The sequence below is a fragment of the Carassius carassius genome, chromosome 50 (genome assembly GCF_963082965.1).
Source record: "Carassius carassius chromosome 50, fCarCar2.1, whole genome shotgun sequence".
Taxonomy (NCBI): Eukaryota; Metazoa; Chordata; class Actinopteri; order Cypriniformes; family Cyprinidae; genus Carassius; species Carassius carassius.
In genome coordinates this window covers 10,040,146-10,060,952 of record NC_081804.1, presented here as the reverse complement: position 1 = coordinate 10,060,952, position 20,807 = coordinate 10,040,146, and the positions used below count along the sequence as shown (strand labels likewise).

At 37.2% G+C, this 20,807-nt stretch overlaps 1 protein-coding gene across 2 annotated transcripts in view; it reads left to right on the top strand.

Moving 5' to 3' along the window:
* LOC132133270 (carbohydrate sulfotransferase 8-like) overlaps nucleotides 1–20,807 on the top strand; it is a 95,305-nt gene that overhangs the window by 22,270 nt on the left and 52,228 nt on the right. The window contains exons 1-2 of one of the 2 annotated variants that reach the window (XM_059546077.1): nucleotides 5,839–5,948; nucleotides 13,474–13,682. In XM_059546077.1, the coding sequence (XP_059402060.1) occupies nucleotides 13,508–13,682 (175 nt within the window). In that variant the 5' untranslated portion in view covers nucleotides 5,839–5,948; nucleotides 13,474–13,507. Of the gene's footprint in view, nucleotides 1–5,838; nucleotides 5,949–13,473; nucleotides 13,683–20,807 lie in introns of those variants that run through there. The other variant, XM_059546075.1, reaches the window with a different exon arrangement.

Below are 20,807 nucleotides of genomic sequence, written 5' to 3'. Positions count from 1 at the left end.
TTTCTTATATATAAATATATATAAATGAATACCAAAGACTTTTGCATTCTCTCTGTCTATATTATGGAAACTGGTAAACATATCAGTGAAATTCCCCAATAGTAATTCCAAATGGCCATAGCCTATGTTTCTCTATTCAAACATCAGCGGTCGAGTAAATGCATTTATTTTGCGATCACAAATGCAAACAATACAGTTGAGATCTCACGACAGAAAACAGACCAGCTGAACGACGCTTTCATTAGATCGCTCAATTCCAGCTTGTTAGTGTTTTCAGATTATCGTCGGCGGCTCTTCCGCAATGAGAAGTGAGCACGTGCGCATGGTTGCCAGATTGCTTAAAATAAGCAAACACCGGGCAGAAAATGTATCCTTGTAACAGTGGAGCTTTGATTCGGAGATTTAAACTCTTGTTATCTGGCAACCGCTATCATTAATGCTCTCGTAGTAGAGGGGCGTAGAGCAGTCAGCAGTTACAGGTTCCTTTTTTGGACATTCGGCGCGTTCTTTTGGGAAAGTATGCTTGAATTTGAAATATTCGATATTCCCGATATATTCAAATTGTACATCGTCGTCAAAATTATTCCGATATTATTGCTAATATTCTATATATCGCCCAGCCCTACCGAATACTGAAAGTTTGGTACCGTGACAACACTAGTAGACCAATCCAGAGACAATCTCTACAGTTCTGGACCAATCTGACCATTCACAGCAGTGAGGGCTCATGGAAAGGAGGGGTTTAGAAAGATCTATTTTTTTAGAGTGTTTTTTGACATTGCATACATGTAAACCTGTTTTAGGAGACTCGAACAATATTAGCAACCTTAAAAATGGCATAATAAGGGCACTTTAAAACCCAAAGAGATATTCTTTATAAAAGTGAACGCTCAGCTACACCTTCCTTAAACGCCTCGTTCAAACATGCCCACACATATCTACATCAGTGTGTGGGAAGATTTGCATAACACCACCCAAATGTATAGGCAAAGAAAGAAGGCGTATCTTTTATTCTAGCTGTAGTATTGTTGCCACCACCATGTTGTGGAGATGCTGTGTGTTTCATTGAAAAAGCCAAACTACTTTGTTTGGCCTTCCAAAAGAGGACACAACTAGAAATCAGTGTTTTATTAACAACTGTTTTATTAACAACAAGTTTTATCAACAACTGTTCTTAAACTGTTACAAAACAGTAGAACCCAAATATTTGAGTGTGTGTAGCGCATTTGAAGGAGGAAAGTTTCCTCAACCTGGTAAGGGATGTAATATTTCCATCACCTGCTTGAGGTATTTGGCCAATTAAATAATGTGTTTTTTTTTCTACCTTAAAATGTGTAAACACATTGCATTACACCAAATACACCAAATAATGTTTTCTTTTGCAAGGTCATATGACCTCTTTAAACCATTGCTTGCATTTAAAATAAGAGTCCTCTATTCATAATATTGCTTTCTCCAAAAAAATAAAATAAATAAATAATCTTGTCTGAATCGGGAGAGAAAAATGCACAGATCAAGCACTGTTTTTTAAGGGACAGTACAAAACAGTTGTAAAGAAATATGTTGGTGGTTTTTCATGTGAGAGAAGATGGTCTTTTTATATATTTTATATTTTATATACATTTTGAAGTTAAAATGTTTTAATAATGGATTTGTGTCTTAGAGTCATGCAGCTTTTCACTTCACAAGGCTATAATTTATAGACTGGTGTTGTGTGAACTATTGTGATGTTTTTATCAGCTGTTTGTACTCTCATTCTAATGGCACCCATTCACTGTAGAGGATACAGGTGCGGTGAGCAAATGCTAAATTTCTCCAAATCTGTTGCCATGAAGAAACAAACTCGTCTATATCTTGGATGGCCTGAGAGTAAGTTCTCAGCAGAGTAAATTTTTTGGGTGAAATATTTCTTTAACCACACTTACATTTAGAAGGGTATGATGTCTAAAACCAACATAATGTTTAGGACCAACAATAAAGAATATGTCCTGCTTGAAAACATCATGGTAAGGCTAATGGTTAGTAGAATCAGTGTTTCCCACAGAATTAGATTCTATTTGCGGTGGTGTGGTGTAGAGCCCGACCGATATATCGGCCGGCCGATATTATCGGCCGATATAAGCTAATTGCATTTAAATCGGCATCGGCATTTATAACGGCCGATGAAACATGAGAAACAGAGTCTCATGCTTCACTCATGTTATGAGTGTTGCATAGTGTGCCCACCAGAGGGAGCTCTGCAGCTTAATACTTGTGTTGAGAGGAGGGGAACTTGTGGTTCTTATGATGGACAACAAATGCTTTTGCTGTGCTGAATCATCGGCTCATTTTAAGAGCTGTTTCCTCTGAGTGTATGAGATAAAGGAGGGAGTGATCAGAGGAAAAACAATCTATTTTTAATGAAAGTGATACTCCTAACTTACTGTTTTGACGGTGAGTCTGTCGTTCGTCATGTGAAATGATTGTAGATTTAGTTCATACCCTGTATATAAAAACTGTGTGGTAGTTCTAGCTAACGGTCCTATCATTATTACTTCTAAATATTCTGTAACATCACTTACAGCCGCTAATGCATTGCTATATTAGATTAGCCACAAAGCTAATACCATGTTTATCAGTGGAAGAGCGCGAACGTTAATAGGAGGTCAAACTATAACGTTAGCGTTTAACTTATTCTTATTCTATTGCGGTGTTTCCCACATAATGACCGCGTAATTGGGCCTTTCACACAGTACGCGGTATGCACGGCGCTTGCCGCTGGGTTCAGCGTTGCCCTTCAGATACAACGCGATTTGCGCTGCGCTATGGCGTAGGCGGAGTTTTAAAAACGTTTAGCGGGAGCTCTTTCATAGTCTGTTTTTCCTCCTTTCGGTCAGAAGCAGACATGTATCTGTCCCGTTGTAAGAAGCGAGCGATAGCGCTAGTCCTGCTGATGAGAATTAAGAGAGAAGCAAGGAAGAAGAGGCTACCCTCAGGTCCAGAGAACAATTTGGTGAATTCAGGCTGGTTACGTTACTCTAACGCTAATAGCTTTCTTTTTAGCAGGCCCCTTAAATGCTTGCTATTAACTTTTTTGAAGGTGGTTCTTCTCAAAATTGACAGCGGTGTGTTCATGACACTATCGTTAACCATTCAACTTCGAATTGATTCCGTAATCTTCCGGTAATAGTAGGCAAGACGATGTTCTGTGAGAGCAAATATAGTGTAGTTACAGTAACTACAGTAGGTGCGTCAGAAATAATTAAACCAGAGGGGAAATGTAAATAAATGTGAGCTGAACTAGCGCTTTTTTTTTTTTACATATTGTTTCAAAGCAGCTTTACAGACATAACAGGAAAATGTTGAAATAATATTGTTAAATATAAGTAGGTAATACCTATTGCTTGACAAAAAAAAAATATATATATTTCTCATTTTTGCCTATGTAGGAGATCCCTGTTTATTATTATTATAATTATAATGATGACATGAGTAATGATACATGGTGATATTATTAATACACATGCTTATTCTTTCTCTGTCTCTCTCTGTGCACTACAGATGGCTGAAAAAGGTGAATGCTGTAGCAGCAAAGTGTGGGACTACTTCTGCAAATACTTTAACTTTAGTATTATAATTTATTTACAGTACACAGACAGGCTGTTAAAACCAGCTTCAACTGGAAGAAAGTAAAAGTGTTATAAATGTTTAAAACCAGACTGTAATCTAAGGCTTTTTTTTTTTACATAATCCATTCTGGAAAATGGTTTATACAGCCCACATACATAGAACAGGCAGATATTTTGCTATTGAATGTTGTGTAAGTGCAGTTTATAGGAAATGGGTCTAATATCCAGATTATTTTTAAAATCAAAATATCGGCTTATAAATCGGCTCTTTTCGAGTTAATATCGGCATCGGCATCGGTCCCCAAAAATCCATATTGGTCGGGCTCTAGTGTGGTGTTTGGGGACCGGGGATCGGAGAGGGGGGGGGGTATTAAGTTAAATATATATATATATTATATATATATATTTTTTTTTTTTAGTGACAAGTACACATTTCCATTGCCAACACTTAGTGTCAGATACCTTAAAGGGATAGTTCACCCCAAAAATGAAAATTCTATCATCGTTTACTCACCCTCAAGTTGTTCCAAACCTGTATGAGTTTCTTTGTTCTGCTGAACTCAAAGGAAGATATTTGGAAGAATGACAGAATCAAACAGATCTCGGTCCCCATTGACTTCCATAGTAGGAAAAAATATATACTATGGTAGTCGATGGGGACCGAGATCTGTTTGATTCTGTCATTCTTCCAAATATCTTCCTTTGAGTTCAGCAGAACAAAGAAACTCATACAGGTTTGGAACAACTTGAGGGTGAGTAAACGATGATAGAATTTTCATTTTTGGGTGAACTATCCCTTTAAAGACATTGCTATTGCTACATTGCTATGCCATTGCTACACTTTCTATGCTATGACTGCTCCACAGACACACACACACACACACACACACACAAACCTGGACCTGGAGATGGACACACACACACACACTCAAACTCACAAACTTACTGACACACTCAAACACAGGCTCACACACTCAAACATTCAAAAAGACTCACACACACACTCACACACACAGACTCTGACACACACAGGCTCACACACACACACACACACACACACACGCAAACCTGGAAATTGAGGTGGACAAAAACCAACACACACCAACCTGAACCTGAACCTGAAGATAATAATAATATAATGTCTAGTCTGGTGGCTGTGATATATATAAACCTACCAACGTCCGTTGCCATGATTTTTGGAATGACTGATCGAGAGAGGAAAAAAATGACATTTTAGTCGCATAACATCCGTTAATGGAAACGCCGTCATTTCGCAATAGTTGTTTATTGATATTTAGAAAAAAACCCACAAAAGTTTTGCGTGAATCTGTAATGGAAACGCGACAGCCCTTAACATAGACTAACTTCTCAGAGTTATGTTGAGCAACAGTGTTCATTACTAACCATTCAACTCCGGATTGATTCTGGAATCTTCGCTGGGGGAATAAGCATTAAGCACCGATGATCTGTCCTCTAACTAACGCATGCTCATCATGTTTAGATTCAGATCGTGTTCAAAGAGGAGGGGCTAGTCGTGCGTGCCTACGTTGTCAGTTTGTGAGAGGGAGGGAGCAAGCAGCGCACAGCTCTACAATAAAATACAATTGTACCCATATTAAATAGTTTACAAATCTGAATCAATCCGTGGCGGTCAGCGTTGATATTGTGGCGGGCCGCCACAAATTAATGAATGTATGGGAAACCCTGAGAATGTTAAAAGGACCTGGGTGAGAGCAGTGGCAGACAGTATCATCTGGAGACTCACATGGGGCCGGTTACTATGGCAGTGAGTCTCTTAGGAAGTTATGGGATATATGCTCAGCAGGTTGCATCTTCATCAAATTAGATGCCATGCTTAAATTGATTCAAATGGAAAAAAGGACTATTAAAAATTCATTGTTTCATTAAAACATTTTAATTAAGGATGTAATGCATACAGTATCTCTATTTGTTTCTCTGTTTTTCCATGGAATTGACATCCCGTGAACACCTGAGAAGAGATGATGCCAACCCTGAAACAACATACAGAACTACCAAATTTTGCTTGATTTCGAATTTTAGTTTGATTGCAATTTATAATAATTGCTGTTAATAGTTTTGTTCATTGTTTGTTTAGGCAAGTTTATTTATATAGCACATTTCTGAGGAGACCATTACAATAGTCCACCCTGTTGGTGATTAAAGGCATGAACAAGTTTCTCCAAGTCTTGGCTGGAAACAAAACATCTAATTCTTGCAATGTTTTTGAGATGATAGTATGCTCATTTAGTTACTGCTTTGACATGACTACTGAAACTAAGGTCTGTCTCCAGAATCACACCAAGATTCCCTAGAGTCAAGGTATGCATTCACCTTGAAAACTTCATCTTTGTTTCCAAATGCAATGACTTCAGTTTTTTCCTTGTTTAACTGAAGAATGTTGGCCAGGCCATAAATATATAGTAGCCTAAGAACAAAAGAGCCAACGTATTATTATTATTTGAGGCACTTTCTTAAAGGATTTCACTCGGACAACATGGGTGCATGCCCCTCATCTGGTGCAGAGACGATTCTTTTTTTCTGCGCTCTGATCTCAGTCTCCTGCGCTTGGCCCTTCTCTGTCTCCACACGGGTTCTCCGCATCCCTCGCAGCCTGGATCATTTCTCGTGCGCGCTGCTTTATTTCCGCATCCAAGTAATGGTCTTTATAAAAGTGATAAAAGTCTTTCTTTTTTTGGTGGCCGAATATTCGGTGGCCGAATATTTGTAGTCATGTACATAAACTGACAGTCACCACTAGTGTTGGGCGATATGGTCATTTTTCAAATCGTCATATCGTCAGCCCGTGAGATCGACGATACACAATATTATCGAGCATGGGTGGAGCAAGAGAGAGACTCTTTGTTCTTGTCATAGCATAACTATTTGGTGTTTTAAACCGCGCAGGTGCGCGAGAGAGAGCCTATGGAGTCACCAATAATAAAAAAAAAATTACTTTCAAACATACTGACTGATTTAACTAACGTTAAATATAAAAATACTGTATTTGAACAGCTAGGTCATACATAGTCGGACACAACTGTCATATCGCATGTCCGCATCTGCGCAGGGAAGTTATCAGTCTAAATGTTCTGCAAAATCAGTCAACGGTGAAAATCAATAGCAGATTTAATTTAAAGTCCAACAGTTAAACACTAATATTGGGCATAAACGAACATTTAAATATAAAGTATTTAAAACAGGTAAGTTGATATATTTGTAGTAAAGTTGAATTGAACTGATGCATCAGTCATACAGCGCTCCGGACCGCGCGCCTCATGACGAGTCTGACGCACCGCCACAGAAACAAGAATGAGATGCATTCTAACATAACTGTGACATTAAACTCAGTTAGTGAGGGCTCGTTTAATATATTGCACATACAGTATATAGGCCATTTAGATTACTTGTTAAAGTGCAATGAAATACCTTATATCTGCAGACGATGTACGCCTGTTTGTGGATGGAGACTTTGTAACGGCCAAAACTATGTATTTTGCATGCATCACATTATAGTGCAGTGTGTATGAAAATAATAACAAGGCGGCAGATTGAACTTATTATCCATAGTGGTTCTCACGTAGTCCTTCTACGTCATCACCACATAGTGTGTTTTATAAGTTAAGTTATCAGTCTTTAAGAAAAGGACTACGTGAGAACCATGCACTATGGATGATAAATTCGCTCTGCCGCCTTGTTAATTATTTTGTCTTTACTTTATTTGTGACACCAAGAAAGAGTTAATCTCTCATGTATGAGAAGAGCGCGTTGCCGTATACCAGCCATTAAATGTGTGGGACACCAACTCGTCGTTTTCTATCTCTTTCATTTCATGGATTTAACGAATTATCCGAGTCAAAGCGTTACAACTTCACCGACTACATGCTCTAATCCTCCTGTGCGTGCGAGGTGTGTGTGTGTGAAATGCGGGCAGTGAAATTAAGTGAAATAGCTGGGCAGTTTAAAAGCCGAATTATAATAACCAGCCTAATTAAAATAAAAATAATAGTTATTATTATTATTATAATCTAATACATTAATAGGAAAATGAGCCTAATATCGTCTTGATTATCGACAGAGAATTCTGCTTATGTCGATATCTCTGACGATCGTCGATACACGATACTATCGTCTATCGGCAACACCCTAGTCACCACTGATAAGCTACTACTAAATATATTGTAGAAACTGAATTTTATGAAAAGCAGCTTTGAAACTATTTGTATTGTGAAAAGCGCTATACAAATAAACTTGAACTGAATTGAATTGAAATTTGTATATCGATGGGTACGAAACCTGGTATCAAATGGGCCCTGGGGCAGAATTCTAAAAGACTGGAGTATTGATGAACTCTGATGTTTATGGTTCTGCTGTCTGTACTGAAGAGATTAAGAAAACACATAATAATATTGTGATGAGTGGGGCGGGCCGAGAGCCGTGGGAACGGAGTGAGGCCGGTGGAGTAATTGAAAATGAGTGACACCTGCACCACTCACCAGTCTAGAGTCCCACAGAGGAGCTCTGGAAGGATAAAAGAAGGAGTGATGACAGCGAAGGACAAGAGAGGACAAGGCCTGGATTTTATTTTGTTTTTTGGTTTCTGTTTCTGCGCAACAATCATCTGCGAGGGGCTGTTGCACTGTTTTGTGTTTATTTTGTTATTAAAAATGTATTTCAATGTTGGCAGGTTCCCGCTTCCTTCTTCCTTTGACTAAATGCATTTTTGCTATTCGCAATTCAGAAGTGAGATCGCACTCACGCGGTGGAGCTTCAGCACGTGCAACATGAAAGTTTAATTATGTTTAGAGGAGAGAACTAAACATTCAGACATCTGCTTAGGCTTTAGTCATGTTTTTTATTTTATTTAAAGCAACCTAAGAAAATAATTTCTAAAAAATGTATATACTTTATAATGTGTTTTGTAATAAACAGATCACCCTAAATCCCAGTTTAACAATCATGTGGTGCAAGTAATTACGGATGGGTAATAATTATGGATTATGAGATATATCCTACAATGAACTGTCTGCAAATACAGTGCCAATGTGTATGATTTCTGAAACCAAAATGGGTGGGCATAGATTTTGTAGATGAGATGAAACGAGATGAGAAAGAAATTGAGGAGATTTTTGATGTTCATTCTCTTTTTACAGATTATTCAGTATATGTATGCAGAAAGCGGCTGATGGATGAGGGTCCTGTGTACACATAGGACAAGGTTTTATGTCCCTCACCATCCTTCCTTTGATCCCCAAGTAATCACAGCCCTTTCTCCATCATGTTCTAGGAGCGGTTTACTTAATGAAAAAATGCTGTGATCTTTAAATGAAAAGGCTTTGGTGGGTCTCTAATCATTAATCCACACAGGTTAATATCACACATGCCTGGGAATCAATACAGTTCTTCCCCTAAAAAACGGTTTATTCAGGGTTTTTTTTTTTAATCTTGAATAAAGTCATTTTCAGCCTTTTCTGTATATTACATAACCCCTCAGTTCACTAGCAATACTCAGACCAAAAATGTGTTCCTTTCAACTCGTTTAACCTTGATTTTGAACAATGTATTTATCGTTTAATAATTTATCCTAATCAAATATTCTTACATTACATATGTAAAACATTTATGCACATTTTTAAAGTGTTGCTCAGGTGTGCATATATTTTTCATCCACACAAATAGTTTTTTTTGTGCTTAAAAAGTATTAATTAAGGTTATTTTATATAAATAATACAGTCACTATTATTATTATTAGTAGTAGTAGACTTTAAGGTAAAACTTTTACAGTCATCAAAATATTCAAATATTTAATTTTATAAATAATAAATATTATTAATAACAGCAGTAATTCTTATTATTAATATTGTTAAAAAATAATTATTATTTTATTAAGTTTTATATTAAAGTCATCATTTCTTTTTTTGCAGGTTTAATACCCCCTGGTGTACATACACTGCTGTTTGGGAATCACTATCCTAAAACCCTGTATGATTGAAAAGCATGAGCCGTGAGTCATGCATGCCGCAGTATCATTTTTATTCATTGTGAGAGAATCACTATAATGAGACATCTTTCATTCACTCCAGTAATACCTAAGGAAGTGGGCTGGAGAATATTTCAAGGATAAGCTATCTTTTCCTTTAATGTAACGTATAGAAGATAAATGCACAAGTGGGCATAAAAGCAGATTTTTGATAGCCAAGTTAATAATGCAAAGGAGTCTCATATCTCATTTATATAAAGATCAATTGATTTCTGTCTGTGCAGCGAGAGTGATTTATTTCACCATTTTGATATGATTAGTGAGGAAAAGTTATTGTAAAATCAAGTCATTTGGGTAAGCGTACTGTGGAGATTTTTCACTTTTCATTTACATTTACATTACATATCAGTAGAAAATGGTGTTTTTTTCTAATAAGACCCAATCATTGTAAAAAAACTCTTGATTCAACTTTTTTTTTTAAGCAGATGCTATTGTTCTGATTTAGACTGTACATTTATCCATGCTTATTGATGTTTCGAGTTTAACCAGTAAATAACCTAAATGTTCAGTAGATACCATAATCCACTAATATGTTTTGATGTCATTGGGTCCTCTACACCTTTCAGAAGACTTTAAATACTCTTTTTGATGATCGGTGAGATTGATTATATTGTACATACATAGGTTAGGATTGATTCTAATTATATACAGAAAAAACTTTATTTGACAAATTTAATTGAACTTACAATTTATCACAGATAGCAGATTTTGTTTAGTCTCTCAGTTTTCATTTTCTTGAAATTACTAGGACAAATCTCAGTTCTGCAGTGCCAGTTCTCTGAATAAAATTACCTGAGCATAGAGAATCATCAGCGTGTACTAAAATGATTTTACCTTGGAAAGGGAATTATTACTCAAAAAAGCATGTGGAGATAAATTTTGCTTTTTTAATAAGATTACACTGAGATTATGTTGACAAATTAATGCAATATGATTACTATGTTTGAACATTGTGAACTGGATCAATGGTTTTAATCATTTCTATTTTCAGAGTACTGATTCAACAGGGTAATAATTGCAAAAGTGAGATATAATATTCAGAGAAATGATGAATGTGTGTTCAGTAAGGAAGGACGTGGAGTGTGGGAGAGAGATATTGGGGAGCTTACAGTATTGATTTGCGAGTATGTCCTCCATCTGTCACTGTAATTAATGTTAATGTGACACTACATGGATTAGATACACCAGTAGTTTAAGAGTCAATGCTCTTTTTAACTTCCCTTTACTTCATTCATCTTTTGCAGAACTCAATTTGCAGCTGTAAATGGTCCACGTTACATCTACACAACGTTGCATCTTTTGTAAGATGTCCAGCTGTCCAGACAAGTGAGACAAATTTGATGTTGTCTGTTTATGTAAATACACAGATTTAATTTATGATGGGTAATTGAGCACATCTGGTCATTTCCGATTGAAATAGGGCAATGTGCTGTACCTGAATTACTATACACAGTAATTAATAAGCTTTATCAAATGACTTCAGACTTGAGAAAACAATCATAATAGACACTAATTGCTTTCTTTATACATGTTCCTAGTCTAACTGTGCATAAAATAATTTATTGCAGCATTTTAAGAGAAATTTTTATATTGTGATTTTTCCTCAGAATGTAATAGCTTGCTCTGCCTCTGAAATTACTCTCCTTTTTGACTCACTTTACTTAGGAGTTTTCAAATGTTTTGATGTGGTGAACCGCCCAAAAAAAGATAAAAATGTACTGTACGTGTGTATAAAATACAGTAAATAAAACCCATCATTGCTACTTAAGATGCTTGCTCAAAATAATTGTGATTAATCTCTGACAGATTTATCTCAGATTTCTGACCAGGCAGGATCTTTAGGTATTTTATGTTATATTCTATTCTATTCTGTTCTGTTCTGTTCTGAACCCCCAGACTGAGTTTGAAATCCCTTGACCTTGACCACATGGTAATTACAATAACACTTCTTTGAAGTGACTTCTTTAAAGAATAACTTTACAATGATCCAACCATCTAATTTCCACATTTCACATGAAAATTCGAGTCTTGACTAATGGACAAATACAACAGTTACATAAGAGATATTGCTTAATAGAAGCAATAATTAATATAAACTGTCATAGTGAAACAAAATGCCCTTTTGGCCTGGGTTTAAATTAGAAGTATAATCACAAGTGCACGTCAAATATAAGATCTTAAAAGCCAGGGTAGCATCTGGTGATAGAGCTGCTTTCATTAGCAGAAGATCCTCTGGCTCTAGTGAGGAGAGCAGCTCTAAATTGCATCCAACGGTTTCCTTGTGCTACTCGAGACCTTTTTAAATCCCACTATCATACAGGTCAGGGATCAGCAATATTCTGGGACTGGGGTAATGGGGAAGTGGTCCAATCCAGGGAAAAGCAATCAAGCCCAGATAAAAGGAAAGGGGGTGTCCATGAAGGAGCAGGTGCATGGGGTGTTTTTTTACTCAAAACTGTTGTTAAATAAATCTAACCCCCATCACCTCAGCTGTGATTGCCTGCGAAGATGCGACTGTACATATCAAGCTGCAATTTTGGTGTTTTTAGGTGGGAAGATGATAAGGCCGGTTTCCATCTGACAAAGGCTTGATGTTCGGTTTTACTGTGGAAAATGTGTCACTTGCACTTAAGTGCTGAATGGAAAATGCTTAAAAAAATGCAAAGCAAATGAAGCTACATTTACAGTGCTACAAATGGTTTATGTAATTGCTGGGCTTTGATTTATTCTGATGACACGGGACATGTCCCACTTGTCCCCTTTTGTCTCATTTCAGAGGTCCTCAATACAATATTACTTTTTTTTTTTCTTTTTTTAAATATCCTATAATTTATCAATTAAAAGTGTATTTTAAAATCACGCAAATCAGTGTTTAGTTAGACATGTCCCAAATTGGGTAACATGTTTGCAAACCTCATATAAAATTAATGGAAAATAAAACACCTCATGCAAAATTTAGTTTGACCTCTTGAAGTTGACTGCAGTCATTTTCTGAAGGTTAAGCACTTCCTTTTACTATTTGTTGAAAATGAGTTTCAGGCCCTGTTTTGCAGTCTATTTGAGAAAAAGTACCATTTAATGTGGATTTAATGTTATTATGCACAGTCCTATTAATACGGTTAAAAGCAAATTAATTCACATCAGTCTATAATTTCTTCCTCAGTGCACCAGATTTGTTTGGTGTTAAGCTCCGCGAGGCACATTCTGTGATGAATGTTTGTAATAAGAATTTATGTTTGTGTGGGTTGGTTGAGTCAGGCGGTCTAATCTTACAGAGTGAAGAGGATACACGTAGAACAGGCAGAGAAAGATGTTTAGTGTAGGCTTCAGGTCCCTATAGGCTCGGAGCACATGATTCCTTATGCTGTGCTCACCTGCTGAGAACAGCAAACCTGGCACACACTCGACACACAACTGTGCCTCCCTTTCTCTCTTTCCTATTCTCTGTCTTGCATCCTCTCTTGTGGGAAATGGGATCTTGCAGTCAGCTAAATATTCATCAGATAGATCTACAAAAAACACAACACACTATTGATATAAATGCATGCGCATTGTAGTACACGAGATGCAGAAATAAAAATTCACAAATGCAGATGGCACATTGTCCTTTTCATCAATTTTGAACTGACTGATATTTATAAAAGTTTAAAACAGTTCTCAACCACTAGAATAACTAGATTTTTTTTTTTGTGCACACAAAACTTGCCACCGTTCCTGACCTCAGGACTACTAGCTTTCTGACTAGCTTATCTTGCAGAAGTAAATCAGTCATGTGGTTTTTCTTTGTGTGTGCGTGTGGATGTTTAGGTCTCAGCGTCAGGGCCGTGCCCCACAGGCCGTGATGTGGGTAGAGTGTAGGGTGCTGGAGGCTGGCTGTGGAGGCAGAAGGAGGTCCCTGCGATCAACGGTCATGAGACTCCCCTTCTTCTTTTGGTTCTTGCTGCTGTTAGGCGCTGGAGGTCTTCTTCTGCTGCACCTACAGGACCTCACAGAGACACTCCAGCAACAAAACCAAGGTCTGTCTAACATCTTTTAGAGATGTAGAGTTCTGCTTTTTCTGTTTTCATTGTTGAAAAAAGTGTTCACACTATAAAAATGTCTTGCCTGGTTGTCAAAAAACGTGTTTCATGTGATCAAAATGAAGTGCTTTTATTCAAGTAAAATTTTTGTTTTTATTATGGCTAAATACATCTTGCTGCTCACAAAGTTCAACAGAGATAAATCAGAGGAATCAGAAACACTTGTGGAAAACAATTTTACATAATACATACTACATATAGTAACCATTCGACTAAAACATTAGAATACTTAATTATCTCCTTAAAGCTTAAAATTTAAATGGATTAATAAGTTGTTTTTATATATATATATATATATATATATATATATATATATATATATAGCTTTAAAACTCACTGTGTCTTTCCTGTGGAGCCATCAAAAGCTGCTAATATTGTCTGTTTCCATCTTGCAACAGAGGACAATTGTTAGCTGAGCACAGAAACTCATGAGAATGATATATCCTGATTGCGAGAGACGCAGGGGGAGATATTGCAACATTGTGTCTCAGAAATGTGGGTAAATGAAAAACTCTACAGAAGGTCTAAAAAGGAAATTTGCCTGTCAACCTCAATGCTGTTTGTTGATGCAGAATTTTTACATATTAAATTTACATATCAAAATAGATTTGCTGAGAACTCGCATTCGCATCGTATTTTTATTGTAGTAATTCCCACAGGGACACCATAAAGTTCAGTTTTATAACATATATAACAGTGTTTTACTGTACAGTCGTGGCCAAAAGTTTTGAGAATTGCATAAATATTGGAAATTGGAAAAGTTGCTGCTTAAGTTTTTATAATAGCAATTTGCATATACTCCAGAATGTTATGAAGAGTGATCAGATGAATTGCATAGTCCTTCTTTGCCACGAAAATTAACTTAATCCCAAAAAAACCTTTCCACTGCATTTCATTGCTGTCATTAAAGGACCTGCTGAGATCATTTCAGTAATCGTCTTGTTAACTCAGGTGAGAATGTTGACGAGCACAAGGCTGGAGATCATTATGTCAGGCTGATTGGGTTAGAATGGCAGACTTGACATGTTAAAAGGAGGGTGATGCTTGAAATCATTGTTCTTCCATTGTTAACCATGGTGACCTGCAAAGAAACGCGTGCAGCCATCATTGTGTTGCATAAAAATGGCTTCACAGGCAAGGATATTGTGGCTACTAAGATTGCACCTAAATAAACAATTTATAGGATCATCAAGATTTTCAAGGAAAGAGGTTCAACTCTTGTAAAGAAGGCTTCAGGGCGTCCAAGAAAGTCCAGCAAGCGCCAGGAATCGTCTCCTAAAGAGGATTCAGCTGCGGGATCGGAGTGCCACCAGTGCAGAGCTTGCTCAGGAATGGCAGCAGGCAGGTGTGAGCGCATCTGCACGCACAGTGAGGCCAAGACTTTTGGAATATGGCCTGGTGTCAAGAAGGGCAGCAAAGAAGCCACTTCTCTCCAAAAAAAACATCAGGGACAGATTGATCTTCTGCAGAAAGTATAGTGAATGGACTGCTGAGGACTGGGGCAAAGTCATATTCTCCGATGAAGCCCCTTTCCGATTGTTTGGGGCATCTGGAAAAAGGCTTGTCCAGCGAAGAAAAGGTGAGCGCTACCATCAGTCCTGTGTCATGCCAACAGTAAAGCATCCTGACACTATTCATGTGTGGGGTTGCTTCTCATCCAAGGGAGTGGGTTCACTCACAATTCTGCCCAAAAACACAGCCATGAATAAAGAATGGTACCAAAACACCCTCCAACAGCAACTTCTTCCAACAATCCAACAACAGTTTGGAGAAGAACAATGAATTTTCCAGCACGATGGAGCACCTTGCCATAAGGCAAAAGTGATAACTAAGTGGCTCGGGGACCAGAATGTTGAAATTTTGGATCCATGGCCTGGAAACTCCCCAGATCTTAATCCCATTGAGAACTTGTGGTCAATCCTCAAGAGGCGGGTGGACAAACAAAAACCCACTAATTCTGACAAACTTCAAGAAGTGATTATGAAAGAATGGGTTGCTATCAGTCAGGATTTGGCCCAGAAGTTGATTGAGAGCATGCCCAGTCGAATTGCAGAGGTCCTGAAAAAGAAGGGCCAACACTGCAAATACTAACTCTTTGCATAAATGTCATGTAATTGTCGATAAAAGCCTTTGAAACTTATGAAGTGCTTGTAATTCTATTTCAGTACATCACAGAAACAACTGAAACAAAGATCTAAAAGCAGTTTAGCAGCAAACTTTTTGAAAACTAATATTTATGTAATTCTGTAATTTTGGCCACGACCGTACACCGTTTACGGATTGTCATTCCTGACAGAGCATTCCCTACACATCCTCATTAATTGATCATCCTTGAGCTAAAATGCTTGACAAGACACAAAAAATTTACATAGAATTTCCTTAAATGCATTACATTTAAGACATTTGTTTGCCAAAAAAGTAGAGCACTTTAGCGCATTAGAATCTAATTAGAGAATGACTAAGCTGAGATGATTGTATCTTACGTTCCTATTGACTGAGGGATTGTGTAACCAGTCAGTATGGGGAGAAGCTAAATACCAGTTCAGTAATGCCTTGGAAAGGGAGTCTATTCAGGGATTCTATCTCTCCTGTGCCAATTGATCTGTCTCTCCATACCCTCTGATCCAACCCGCCCAGTCACAGTTGTTTCTGTGGACTCTGAATCATTGGCAGGGAAACTGCAGTTCAAACTATGTTTTGGCACTGTTACGTCATTTTCTCACCACCGCACCAGCTGCCACAGTCTTTTGATTTTTTTTATAGTAATGACAATCCTTTAGTTAGTTAGAGAACAGACACTACAATTAAAAACTGAACGCGGCTGCTCAATGCAGCATGCTGAACGGCAGTCGCATTACAGATCAGCAGCAGCAGTCAGATTTCATTTATCACGTGAGGAGACTGGGACGAGCTGACCGACAAGAAGAGTGAGGTGAGACAGACAAGAACATGGCGAGAGATTTAGTTTAGAAATTAAATGCAAAAGTGAACCTAGCTACTTGGCAGTATTTCAGATTTTGAAAAAGACTTCTGCCATTTTGTAAGTCGATTCTTATTTATTTGGTTCCAAAGTGTTATCTGATTTTTTTTACATTTAAACTTTGTATAAGTAATTTATTTTATATTAAGCCTATAGCATGGTGTATTTTTATTTTATTGTTAACAAAAGATCTATGTTTAATATAAGTGAGTTTGTTGATTGTTGTTGTCTATTCAAGCAATTGACGCTGAATTACTGCTAAATTAAAGTAAAATGTGCACAGGCAATTAGAAGCTATTTAAAAGCGAAGGAAAGGGAGGAATAAACCCAACAAACCCCTTCCCCCAGTGATACCAGTATTACAGGTGTTGACACACATTTCCTCACTGTCACAACCCTAGCACAGAGGTATTTCAATCTGTTGAGGGCTTGAGGGGTTTTCCTATTTTAGAAGAGAAGATACTTGGCAAAACACACACACAAAAATATACAATAGTAAAGTATATTATTGATCAAGAAATATTATTGTTTTTTTTTTTGTTTTGTTTTTTTCAGAAAACCATATTGAAATGTTTTTGGAAAATAAATGGATACTTTCTTTTCATCAAGGATGCACTCAATTGATCAAAAGTGAGAGTAAAGACATACAATGATGTTTCGAAAGATTTCTATTTCAAATAAATGCCATTCTTTTGAAATTTCTATTCATCAGAGAATCTTGCAAAATATTTAATTGAATAAATATTCAACTTTATTTGCTATTGCTCTAAAGCCAAAACAAACTGATTAAATATTATTTACCATTTCTATTATGTTAAGTTAAAGAAATATCTTAAATTCTGATATATTTGTGCACTACTTTTTAGTTTTTCCCCAGAAAGTCATACTGAATTTTTGAATTTCTAAAATTGTCAGCAGATATGACTCTCCAGTCCTACTGTATAATGCTAGCATTTATTTCAGAGCAGTTACAGTCAGTGGTTATACACTTCCCAATATAATGATCAATTGTTTTCATTCAAATACATCACCAATAATGCATTACACAACACTTTCAGCAATGAGAGGGTTAGTAAAAAAACAAGTGAAGAATTTTGAGTGTCTGCTTGAATATGGGCCAACAGAAATCGAAAGAAATGCTTTGGGCCCTGGAGAGGCCATATCTCTGCTCATTAAGACTGATGCCTTGTGCATAAAAGAGAATGAATTGCATAAGACTTTGGTGTTAACTATCCAATTACAGCTGTGGTTGTTTCAACAATTGTCTAATTTGCTGTCTTGCTAGAATGTGCAGTTATTGCATTGTTTACTTATATTTTGCTGATGTGTTTAACAAGATGTAGAGAAATTAAAACACACCAGGTGTTTTCTTACATAGAATGGGACATGTTGCTTTATATAGAGAGGAAGTAAACTGACATTTCCTACACTCAGACATTTAATGCTGTGTTTTAGGAAGTCCAGTCTGAACCTTTTAGCCCTATCCACAATTATCAGATCAGTGATGGACACTCCATTATGAGGTAATTACTACAGAGTTACAGTGATACCATTGAAAAGTGCCTTAGCAAGAGTTCTCAGCTACCAAAAAAGAATGTGGTCAGTCACAGGCCAGTCAATTGTATTGCTTTCAGACAGTCTATTGCAATCAATGGGATTATAAAGAACTACAGTACATCATAGTACATGCATTTCCGACCATTCCCTTCGTCTAATTTGATTGCCAATGAGCTCACTTTGCACACCACTTAAACAAGATCAATACTCATTTACAGCCCTGCTAGATTTACAAGGCAATTTGGAGCAATTTTTCAAGTCAATTTTAACCCCACCTCTGCAGAACTCCATTTCCCATTTAGTATATCGTTATTTTCAATAATTTGATGAGTGCTTAACCTTTAACCCATAAGCATCTGCCTGAAATGTGTCATGAGTGAAAACCTAATATGTTTTAAAAACAATTTGCGGTCAGAGGCATCATGCCCATTCAAACCGAGGGCGCACGTGCCCCCTCAGATTTTCGTACCAAGTGGATTTGGAATGCAGCTTCCAAAAAAAGAAAAATAGCCGAATAATATTTTTTACAATTGATACAATCACACAGGTATGATGTGCAGCACATCTCTAGCTGCTAAATTCAAATCTGCATTCGATGGCTGGCCCTGAGACAGACGCATTTTTAAACGTGCAGTATGGAAGTTTTGGCCACCAGGGGTCACTCAATCAAAACAATAACATGAGACGTACTTTGATGACGTCGGGAAAGAGCGTAGGCTCATGGGAGTTGTTGTTCATTGGAACACGCGCTCTGTCGCTCCCCACATTCCTCACTCATTTTAACTGAGACCGGCGACACACTGGATGCGTGGCGCAAGCGTCTCAGCTGCGTGGCGTGTCAGTTTTTAATTCGGCTCCCATGTTAATAGGTTAGAGCTTGCAGACTGCCTGCGTGAGACGCGTGTCTCAGGCGCGGCTCGAGCCGCTCGGAAAACGTGTGCATGCTAGAAATAGAACCGACGCCTATTTTTCACGCGACACGCGTGTTGGAATCGTTTCCAGGCAAAATATAATAGGAAAATATGTTTATATGTAATTTTGTACACAAATACATATTAATTCATGACATTTTGATGTTTGAAAGTCTATAGGTTGACATAAATTCAGATACAAATGTAATTAAAAAAAAAATTAAAAAAATATCGATTTTCAAATATTGCACCTGTCAAACATAAGTCTATTTTGCCGTCAATACTGTTGACGGTGTCCTTTATCAGTAGGCTTTATATTTATGTTCAACATGAAGTAAAGATATTGTTGTCATGAAGACAAGAGCCTGGTCTGTCGGCGGTCTCCCTCTATGTCACCTACAGTAGCAGCAGCCGCCACGCTTCTGGCACGCAGCAGAGACGCCACGCAGCCAGTGTGTCACCGGCCTTAGTATTTTGACAATCACGTATTTTCGAACGGAGAGATATATGAATTATCAGACCCCTATCAAATCAATATTCCATCTAGCTAGTAGTAATATATGTTAAAAAAAACACGGTTGCCTTTCGTTAATAATTATAATTAGGCTACATTTATACTATGATATCGAACAAGATAGTGAACTGCATGTGAAGCTACTTTATCCAGCTAGATATAGAACACATTTAGATTTACATTATACTCTACATGAGAGCTAGTCCGTCTGCGTTTTACACAAGACATCATCGTTTCACAAAATATACGGATAGATATAGTTAGCTGAATGGATGCATACCTGTTTATTAGAATGCAAGCATCTCTCTGTAGTTTCAGCTTGTCACGAAGCTCTCTCTATCTTGAAAATGCAACTCCAATATTTACCCGTGTCTCGTTTCTTCTTCTTCCCAAAACCTTCTCAGGTCATTTATTTCACCCATACGTTTGCGCTTCACAGAACGTGCAGGCAAAGCATAATCATGATCCATAACTAAGTTATTGATTGAGGTATAAATACGAATATAAACAATATAAATGTAAAATATAATAGTCTCGACCAAGGCTAGCTACTACTTTTTCTTCTTCGTCTCGTCTTTGCTTCTGTTCACCTTTGTATTTGGCGGTTCTGCAGGAAGTTAGATAAACTAGAGGGGTCAAAGTTTATATGACGCCATAGACGGGCGACAAAACGGAAATAAAGAAACGTGCCGTGTCTTCTAATTAAACTATAATTTTCTCCGGATTTTAAAGTTCGTGGAAACTGTCGGGATAATGTAAGTACACAACAAAAAAAAATATATAACATAGATATAGTGATATCTGCTATTTTTAAAGCAGAAAAATTACATATTGTGCCTTTAAAGTACTGCGCATTATAACCAATCGTGATTTTGTTGAGCTTATGAATGCAATGGCCAATCAGAGGCGTTTAGATGAGTTTTGTTCACTGTGCATGTCGCTGAATTCTGCTCTCTGGTAAATTAATTCTCTCATAAGTGCAGATGTGGTTATGATGTAAGTGAGATATGCATTTCACAGTGTAAACAGCTTCAGTGAATGGGAGTTTTTGAGAGTGTGAGAGTGACTTAAACTCTGGCTAGACTGAAGTCAGTGATAAT